Genomic DNA, 9,817 nt, shown 5'->3' on the forward strand with positions numbered 1-9,817 from the left:
GGAGGGAGAGGAGAAGAACAAAGGAAAGAAAAAGACATGGGTCCTGGCCAACGGGTGGTGACTTATTCCAGGACTGTGAGGTATTTCAGGGGTGGATACAATGGCGAGAAGTGGTCAACTTGGCTGGTGATGAGAAGACTAAGGGGAGCCACTGATGGCCATCCCAGGTCACCTGTCCTCCAGGCCTTCCCTTCCATGCGGAGGAAATCACGTCCCTTAGCATAAACCACATCAAGGGGAGGCCTGCCAGGGGCAGTGGCACACACCTGTAACCCCAGCACTCTGGGAAGACGATGCAAGAGCTTCTGCATTTAAACCCAGCCGGGCTACATAGCCAGATCCTATCTCAAAATCCGAAGGGGCGAGTCTGCTGCTCAACGCAAAGGCCCTGGGCTCCATCCCCAGTCTCAGGAAGGGCCGCCCAGCACTTTCTGGTGCTCAGTGCCTCACTCTGGGTGGGGAGGAGGACTCAGGGACACGGGACGAGCTTGCCCTTGCAAGAGAGTCAAGGAAGAGGCCGGGAGTGGAGACGGGGGAGCAGCGGGGCTGGGAAAGGAGGTTACTGTTTTTCCACGCTCCAACTCAGACTCCAGCGGGCTGTCTTCCTCGTGCGGGCGCCACAGAGGCTGCACATTTCCTTCTCAGAGGCAGCAGTGCCAGGTAGGCCTCCAGGGAATTAGGGAGCCTGGCAGCGACTCAGGAGGCTGGAGCAGGAGGACCGCTCGAGCCCAGGAATCCAAGGTCAGCCTCAGCCACACAGTGAGGCCCCCACTCGATGAAAAGCAAAACAAAACAAAAACACAACAGCAGAGGAGAAAGCATGGCAGAGAGGCCACACTGTCTGAGAAGGCCCGGAAGCGACACTCTCAGAGGCCTTGAGGAGGCCCGGTGTGAGGAGAGACAACCAGGCCAGGCTGTGGCAGGGTGGCCGCCTCCCCACACACAGCAACCCTGTGCCCAGCCTGGTGACCCGCCTGGCGTCTGCAAGCTCAGCCAAAGCACTCTGACACTCGAGCCACTCACCTGCCATGGCAGTAATGTTAAGGTGCAGCCTTTTCGAGTTACAGGGCATTTTAAGCGGGGAAAAGGGTAATCAACTCTAGTTTCTGGCAGTGGTCAGGGCAGCATTTCTCTCAAGCGGAGTCCAGGCATCAGAGGGGCTGGGCGCACTTATTCCTACACCGCACGAGAGGCAGTGTGCCCGGGAACTGCCCGGAAACGTGGCAGCAGTGTGTGGCAGGGACCCGGGGTGCTCCACGTTCCCCGTGTCCTTCCTGAGCCCTGGGCCTGCAAAGCCCTCCAAGACAGCTCGGCCGATGGCAGGGATCCAGCAGTGGGCAGGGGCCACAGGGGATGTGGCCACAGCAGAGCTAGAAGGAGCAGAGTCTGCTTCCTCAGTCCGGTCACTGGCCGGTGGGACCGGGAGCAACTGTCACTTCTCGGGGTGCTCTGACAGTCACCCCAGTGAAGGGTAAGCCTACCGTGCCAAAGGCCAAGAGGAAGACTTAGGTCAGGAAGGTGCAGCAAAGACAGGGAGGTGGCTTGTGGAGCGTCCCCAGGGCCTTCAAGTGGGGGGCGTTTGGCCGTGGCAGGCTCTGCGCTGTCCCGGCCACCTCTTCCCAGCTTACCCAAGCCACCTGCCACCCACAGCCCAGGCCCCTCTGCAGTGGCGGCCAGGCCCCTCGCTTACCTCGAGAAATGGTCCCTCCGGTGGCAGGGGTGACGCACATGGGGGGGAGGCGGGGTGGCGGAAGCTTGCACTGTCGCTGCCTGTGTTGGGCCCGATCTGGGGAGAGACAGGGCATCAGGTTCTCATCTGGCACAGGGTGACACCTGCCATGCACCCCCCAGCACTCTGGGACAGGGACGGCAGTGCACACCAGGCAAAGGCAATTGTCTTGTACAGATGCAACACGGGACAGCACTGTAGAGACCACTCCCCAGCTCTCAAAAAGCCATCAAACTGCAGGGTGTGGTGATGCACAACTGTAATCCCAGCACTCAGGAGGCTGAGGCAGGAGGATCACCACAAGTCTGAGAGCAGCCTGGGCTACACGTGGGTGTCTTAAAACAAACAAAAACAAGTCACCAGGTTCTTCCTGTCCCCTCAACAACCCTCTGGGAGTTAACGTGCCTGCTGCGTGCAGTCTGATATTACATGCGTAACACAGAACAGGGCTGAAGGCTGAAAGCCTCAGTACCGCGATGCCCAAGCAATGGCCTCTTCCACTCAGCACAGCCATCCAAGCACTTGCTATGGCACCCCAGATGGTCACTGGGGCCACCAACCTCAAAGTTTTCTTTCCCTCTAACAACACAGCAGACTAACTGGTCATTGGCAAGCAGCCCAAGAGCTAAAAGCAGATCCACACTTCACTAGAACTCTTCCTCTTGCTAACAGTGAACTTGAGCTGGGTGCCACGGTACACACCTGCGAACTCAGCACTCAGGAGGCTGAGACAGGAGGATTGCAAATTCAAGGCCAGCCTAGTCTACACAGCAAGACTCCATCTTAAAACAAAAACAAAGGTAACTTGCCATGCCCAATATTTTCATTCATTTGGAGAGTAAATGACACATATCAGGGATCCAAAAGGAACATTTGTAAGAAGCTCCACATTGGACATGGTGGTGTATACCTATAGTCCCAGCACTCCGGAGACCAGGCAGGAAAACCACTCCAAATCTGAGGCCAGCCTAGGCTATATAGTGAGACTCTGTCTCAAAAAAAAAACAAAAAAACAAAAAAAACACAACAAAACATAAGCTTCAAAAAAAGCTCAGATAAGTGAAGTCAAACTGCACATTCACTGTCTCCCAGGGGAAGGTAGAAATGCTCATGGGGAAGATACAAGGCCTTTTATGCCATTTGAGCATGGGAAATGTCAGCCCCATGAGTCTGGGAAAAGACTCACCTGCTCTCTGCTCTTTGCCCTGCTGGTTTTGATACAATAAATGGGGCAGGAGAGGCCTGCAGAGACAGCCGCATACACCCAACCCGTGAAGATCTGCCTAATTCGCTCCTATGACCATTTCTAGAATGCAGAGTGGCTTGGGTGGCAGTGATAGATAGGGGACTGATATCAGTAAAACATAATCACTGCTGCTGGGCTGGTGGCGCACGCCTGTAATCCTAGCTGCTTGGGAGGTTGAGGGAAGAGGATCACAAATTCAAGGATAGTCTGAGCAAAAAAAAAAGAAATTTTTTTTTGAGACAGGGTCTCACTATGTAGTTGAGACTGACGTGGAACTATGTATCACCAGGCTGGTCTGGAACGCAGAGGGATCCTCCTGCCTCAGCCTCCCTGAGTGCTGGGATCACAGGCGTGCGCCACCACACCCAGCATTATTTATGTTTTTGAAATCTGGGAAATTTAGAGACCCTGCCTCAAAACAAAAAATAAATAGGGCTGGGCTGGGGATTTAGCTTAGTGGTTCCTCCGCCTGCCTCACAAACACAAGGTCCTGAGTTGGATCCCCAGTACCAAAAAATAAATAAATAAGGCCAGGACCCTCAGAAGGCTAAGGCAGAAGGGTCACAAGTTCATGACCAGCTGGGTACATAGCACTGTCTCAAAAACAAAACCAAACAGCTCTATACCATGATAGTGTTAAGGCAGCACACAATAGGCTGCCCAGGCCACGAAGTCTACAGTCAGCCTGTGAGCCGGGAAACCTTGAAGCAGGATGGTCAAGGCAGGCATCTTTCTGATTAGTGGTTTTCTCTGAGACAGTCATGTATAAGAACATAATATTCACCCGTGCAGAGAGCAGTCTGAATGAGGCCTCAGAACACCCGAATCTACTTAGGGACTCTGTGGGCTGATTTGCCACTGGGCTGGGCACGGGTTTAAGCTCCTTTTGTGCATTAACTCCTGCACCCTGGAAGTGACCCTGTGACTTCCTCTGTTGAACTCAGGAGATAAAGGGCACAGAAGCTCTTTCACCTGCCCAGTCCTGTCCCCTGTCCCTGTCCTGGAAGGGACAGAGCCACGACGTGACCCACAGTCACCCAGAGCTTGCTCAGGTACCTGGTGCCGCTCCCCTAAAACTAAGCCCTCACAACGTCATGCCTAGGCCAACGGCAAAGCCATCCCTGCCCTGGAAAGTCACGTCACATATCGTGCACAGGGGTCCCACTAGGGACCACTGCCAAGCCCAGCAGGGAGGAAAAACAGAAGGAAAAGGGAGACTGATTTACCAGCCTCCCCATCTCCTCAAAAGCCAGGCCTGCTCACTTCTGGACCCTCTCACGCAGGAGCAGAAGACAGCCCACAGGGACTGAGCGAGTACAAAGTAATTCAGGAATATTCAATGTTCAGCTCAAAACATTGTGTGATCCACACAAATGCCAACTTCAATCTTTCCCTTTAGATAGCCAAAAACAACACAAATCCAGCCAGGGGTGTGATGCACACCTGTGATCCCAGGTGGGAGGCTGAGGCAGGAGGATCCTTAAATTTGAGCCCAACTTGGGCAATTCGGTGAGGCTCTATTTGGTTTTTTGTTGTTTTGTTTTTGTTTGTTTTTTCTGGTACCAGGGATCAAACTCAGAACCTTTGAGGCAGGTGTAGTGCCACTGAGCTAAATCCCCCACCCCTGTTTGGTTTGTTTTTGATACAGTCTCACTATATAGTCCAGGCTGGCCTTAAACCAACTATGTAGCCCAAAGTAGCCTTGAACTTGTGTTCCTCCTGCCTCAGCCTCTCGAGAGCTGGGATTACAGGCGTGGACCAAATATGCCTGGCAAATAAGACTATTTTCAAGTAATAAATAACTAAAAATCTAGGAATGTAGCTCAGTGCAAAGGGCCTGAATTCAATCCCCAGAATCACTAAAAGAATAAATAGCAACAGCCAGGCATAGTAGTGTACACCTATAATCCCAGCACTGGGGAAGCTGCAGCAGAAGGACCTCTAAGAGTTTGAGGCTAGCCTGGGATACTTAGCTGGACCCTATCTCAAACAACAAAACAAAACTAAAAGATAAATAATAACAGAAATAAGAAATAACAGGATAGAAATTAGCTTTTCAAACACTAAGAGAGATGGAGGTTAGAACATGCCTGTAGTCCCAGAACTCTGGAAGGCTGAGGCAGGAGGATCCCAAATTCAAACCTAGCCTAGAAAATTTAGCAAGACCCTGTCTCAAAATAAAAATTAAAAAGGGCTGGGATTTAGCTCAGTGGTTTCACCACCTCCTTCACAAGTGCAAGGACCTAAGTTCGATTCCTAGTACCAATAAAAAAACAAATTAAATAAATAACTAAAATAAAAAAGCTAACCTAGAGTTGAGTGTAGTGAAACAGGCCTAAAAATCCAGCATTCTGCAGGCTGAGGCAGTAAGATCACCAAGTTGAAGCCTGGCCTGCGCAACTTAACAAGAACCTGTCTCCACAAACAAAAACAAAAACAAAAACTTAAAAAGGCCTGGGGAGTAGCTCAGTGCAAAGGTGCTGGGTTCAATCTCCATTTTGAAGGCCAGGAGGGTTAGCTTGAAAAAAAAAGGGTAGGATTTTGATGAACAGTGAGCACATGTGACAGGGCTTTCAGAGAAAGGGTGGCAAACAGACACCATGGCTAGGGTTAGGAGACCATGTGAGCAGGGCTAGGGCAGGGCCTTGGGAAGCCACTGGAAGGAGGCCCCAGGGCCACACACTCATAGGGACTTCCATGGCCCGGCCAGAGGCCCGGTGCAAGGATCAGGGCGTGGGTCCCACATTCCATCAATCTTACCTTTTCTGAATGAGTCCAGGCTGAACATTTCTGGCCACGTGGGAAAGCAGAGTCCTGAGGAAGAAGAGTTAAGAAGACGAGTCGAACGAGTGGCTGGTCTTCAGGAGTCCAGAGAACACCCAGGAGGGGAGAGGCAGGGGCCCCACACTGCTCCCCAGCTCCCTGCTAGGTCAGCATGCGCCCCCCCGCTTCTTGCTAACTGAGCGCTTCTTCTTTTGCAGTCCTAAACCTCCCGAGGCCTGCTGAGCAGAAAGGAATGCATTTTATCACAACAGACACTGCCTGCAGATTTCCTAGAGATCCAAGAGGAAAATGAATTCCACACAGAGCCTGTCTCAGGCAGGATTGTGAAAGAGGGGTAAGGACTCTTTTTTGTTGTTCTTGTTCTTTGAGATAGGTTCTCACTACAGCCCAGGATGGCCTCGAACTCTTAGTGACCCTCCTCCTCAGCCTTCCAGAGTGCTGGGATTACAGGCGTGCGCCGCCACACCTGGCTGGGACTGAGGACTCAAGGAAAAACGGCCTTACTGGGCTTCCATTAAAACCTGACTGACAGCAGCAAAGAGGCTGTGCAATGACTCAGAGTAAAAAGTTGTCTGTAGCAGAATCTCTATAAATCACAAATATTAAAAATTAAAGCACAGGGCCGGGGATTTAGCTCAGTGGTTCCAGCACTTGCCTTGTAAGCACAAGGGCCCGAGTTTGATCCCTGGTGCCAAAAATAAAATAAAATAAAACACAGCTACTGGAAAAAATTTTGGTGCGCTTTACACATGAGTACTTCTGAGTAATCTACCTAGAAATAACATACAAAAAAAAAAAGAAATATCTCTGATTTAATACTTTTTCTATGACTGATAGATGTTTTTATAATGTAGTAAGTACTACTGCAATGGGTACAATAAATTTTAAGTCATAATTTAAAAACATCTACACAATGGCTTGGCATAGTAATAATGAACAGCTGTAATCGCAGAACTCAGGAGGCTGAGGCAGGATGATCTCTGAGTTAGAGGCCAGCATGGGCTGCACAATGATTTCAAGCCCAGCCTGCATAGCAAGACCCTGTCTCCACAAAAGGAAAAAAAAAATCCACATAATGTCTTAGTGCATCAGGTTAATGATGAACATTGCCATGAGTCTAAGGGGCCTAACACCCATTCCTGATTGCTAGTCCTTCTCTTTCTCAAATTGCAGGGAGGTTAACATGGGGCTGAATCTTTCAGGTCCACAACAGGTCTGCCCTGGTAGCTTCCTGTTCCCCAGTATGCTGGAAATTTCAGGCATAAGACAGCAGCTCAGAGAGAAAGCATCAACCCAGTATCAACAATGACATAATGCTACACAGTCTGCAAACTCCTATCCAAATTAAAACAAGAGCCAGGGATTTAGCTCAGTGGCGCCGCACCTGACTCACAAGTGCAAGGTCCAGAGTTTGATCCCTGATACAAAAAAAAAAAAACAAAAAAAAACAAAAAAAAACAAAAAAAAACCCACAAAAACCCCAACAAATTAAGGTGTATTTTGGGACTCTACTTTTAGAGAAAACCTGAATAGTTTAAAATGCAAAATGTCTTAAGCAACAGTATATTCTTTTTAGGGCTGGGGATGTAGCTCAGTGGTAGAGTATTGTAAAAAGAAAAAAGAAAGATAATATTTTCTTGCTAAGAAATTTTAAGTTAAGGGAAGTGGGACAGCAAGTGCTTGTGCTCTGGAGATCCTCAGATGGTGGAGACAAGATGGGTCATTGAGCCAGCCTGGTCACCACGAGGAGTCTCCGTGTCAATCAGCACGGTCCCTGTGCAAGGCTGGTGTGCAAACTGGTAAAGCAGCTCATTTTCTCAGTTATTCAAAAAGAAAGAAAAGAGCCGGGCATGGTGGCGCACGCCTGTAATCCCAGCAATTGGGAGGCTGAGGCAGGAGGATTGCTGTGAGTTTGAGACCAGCCTGGGCTACACGGTGAGTTCCAGGTCAGTCTCAACCACACCCTCTCTCAAAAAACCAAAAAACAAACAAACAAACAAACAAATCAAAAAGAAAGAAAAAATGAGAAGAGAGACATTAAGAAATTTTAAGTGAGTGTCTGCTTGTAAACAGACTCTGGGTTTTTCTAATCAAGGCTCATATACTACTAGCCTAAAAAATATAGCATAAAATTCAAGATAGGATTGTTTAGCTACATTTTACAGAGTCTAGAAATATTTTCTAGGGATCTAAAAGAATGTAATGTGGCAATGTTAAAACAAAAATCTTTCTGGTTCAGTCTTTCAAACAATGTAGAGAGAAATAAAATTCTATCAGGTGAACACAGTGTAACACGATTTCAGGTAGCCTTTCTATGGGACAATTCCAGAAGATTCCATAAACGGCTGACAGGGACAATCCTCTTGCAAGGCAGTCACAAGTGGAACTGCCACATGGCTCTTGGCTTTCCAGAGTGGCTGAGCACGAGAGCCACCTCTGGTCAGCGAGCGTGGCTCAGTCAACTCACCTTACAAAAGCAGGAGTGGGCTCAGGCTTTGCAGGCTTTTTAACTGGAGCTGAAGTCTCTCCTTGCTATTCCTCATCACGAGGCTGGGCCTCCTCCTGGGAAGGACAAGGCTGGGTCACTAGAGTGGCGGCCCCCACAGGGAAACCAAAGTGCTCCAGTCATACACATTCATTTACCAACTCTAACAACAAGGACAAGGTTCCTGAGTGGCTCGAGACACACAAAGACAGTGGCCTGACTTCAAGACCTGCCACGACCCACTCCAGCACATCCTCCCTGAGCCAGCACCTGGAAGACGCCAAGAAGGAGCCATCAGGGAGGTAAAGGGCCCTGAAAGATTTCTCCAAGCCCAGAGCAGAACCAACACTGTAATGCCTGTAACATAAATCCAAGGCAGATAAAGGAGCCCTAACCCTTCCCGTCTGGGAAAATAACAGAAACTTAATGTTGACTCCGTTTTTACAGGTAAAAAATTACTACCATAGACATCATCCCTTTTAATGCATGCAACTGCCCTGTGATGCAGGAATTAGCTTTCCCAGAGAAGGAAATTGAATTGCGGGTTATAAAACTTGCTGGAGATCCACAGCTGCCTCACAGCGGAATGGAAACCTGCATTTATGACCTGGTGCCGGAGCTCCTCATGTTTACACTGCACTACTTTTCCTTATTTGTAGGATATCATGCTATGGACCAAATATGCCAAGGTTCATTCCTTGAGGTAACATTTTCTGACATCTTCAAAGGTTAAGGCGACGAGAAGGGTCAATCAGCTGGTAACAATCTGGACACTGCTACATAAATTAAAATAACTGGAGAGTATCTTTCGACAGGAAAGGGACAAAACACACTGGGAGAACAGACTGCAATGGATATAAATGCACAAGAAAGGAGTCATTCCCATAAATCCCAAATATTATGCATAGATCAGGAAAAGATTCCTCCTGCTACAAACACCAAGACAGTGAGACTGAAGTGTAAATTACAAGATGTAGTCAAGACCCACAACATTGGGGTCGCTGCCTTCCAAGAAATTGCAAAGAAACCCAGCCGGTAACGTCTTCTTTCACTCTAGCCACTAAGCTGCAACCAAAACAGGTCGAGAGCCTGCATCTGGCCTGCTGCAGTCTACTTGCTACGGTGCATGGCAAGCCCCCAGCCCTGCCTTGCAAAATGGCAAATCACCAAAGTTGCTACACGAGGGCTCGCTAGAAAGCACGCTGACGCCATACTCCTGGCTTGGGGGTTCTAAGGACCCCTGAGACTCCAGTTCACTGCAAACAAAGGGCCCAACATGCATGAAGTCTTCCCCTGCAAAATGGGGCAGTCGCCACCAGCAAACAAAGAACACCTCACCCCTTGGCCTCCCCCAGTGACAAGGTCGGTGCAAAACGGGGCAGAGCAGGGAGCTCAGAATGCACCAGGCCTCCCTCTGCGCGAAAGGTCCAGGCCCCCGCGGGGGACGAGGGGCAGACAAAGGTCTCGGGGCACTCGGGAGACTCCCCCAGGCCCTGCCTCGGGAATCGCAGCATCCCCGGGGGCCAAGGCGTCGTTGCGCCAATGAAGCGGCCTCTCCCGCGGCCTCTCCCGC

The 9,817-nt window shown here is 49.7% G+C and overlaps 1 protein-coding gene across 2 annotated transcripts in view; it reads right to left on the reverse strand.

Annotated features, from left to right (window-relative positions):
• Dhx30 (DExH-box helicase 30) overlaps positions 1-9,817 on the reverse strand; it is a 27,257-nt gene that overhangs the window by 16,948 nt on the left and 492 nt on the right. Inside the window, exons 1-4 of one of the 2 annotated variants that reach the window (XM_010624321.3) lie at positions 9,583-9,744; positions 8,227-8,321; positions 5,736-5,789; positions 1,691-1,786 (exon numbers count right to left, since the gene is read on the reverse strand). In XM_010624321.3, coding sequence (XP_010622623.1) covers positions 1,691-1,786; positions 5,736-5,763 — 124 coding nt within the window. In that variant the 5' untranslated portion in view covers positions 5,764-5,789; positions 8,227-8,321; positions 9,583-9,744. Of the gene's footprint in view, positions 1-1,690; positions 1,787-5,735; positions 5,790-8,226; positions 8,322-9,582; positions 9,745-9,817 lie in introns of those variants that run through there. The other variant, XM_010624320.3, reaches the window with a different exon arrangement.

The sequence above is a fragment of the Fukomys damarensis genome, unplaced genomic scaffold (assembly GCF_012274545.1).
Source record: "Fukomys damarensis isolate Sample0158 unplaced genomic scaffold, DMR_v1.0_HiC HiC_scaffold_12, whole genome shotgun sequence".
Taxonomy (NCBI): Eukaryota; Metazoa; Chordata; class Mammalia; order Rodentia; family Bathyergidae; genus Fukomys; species Fukomys damarensis.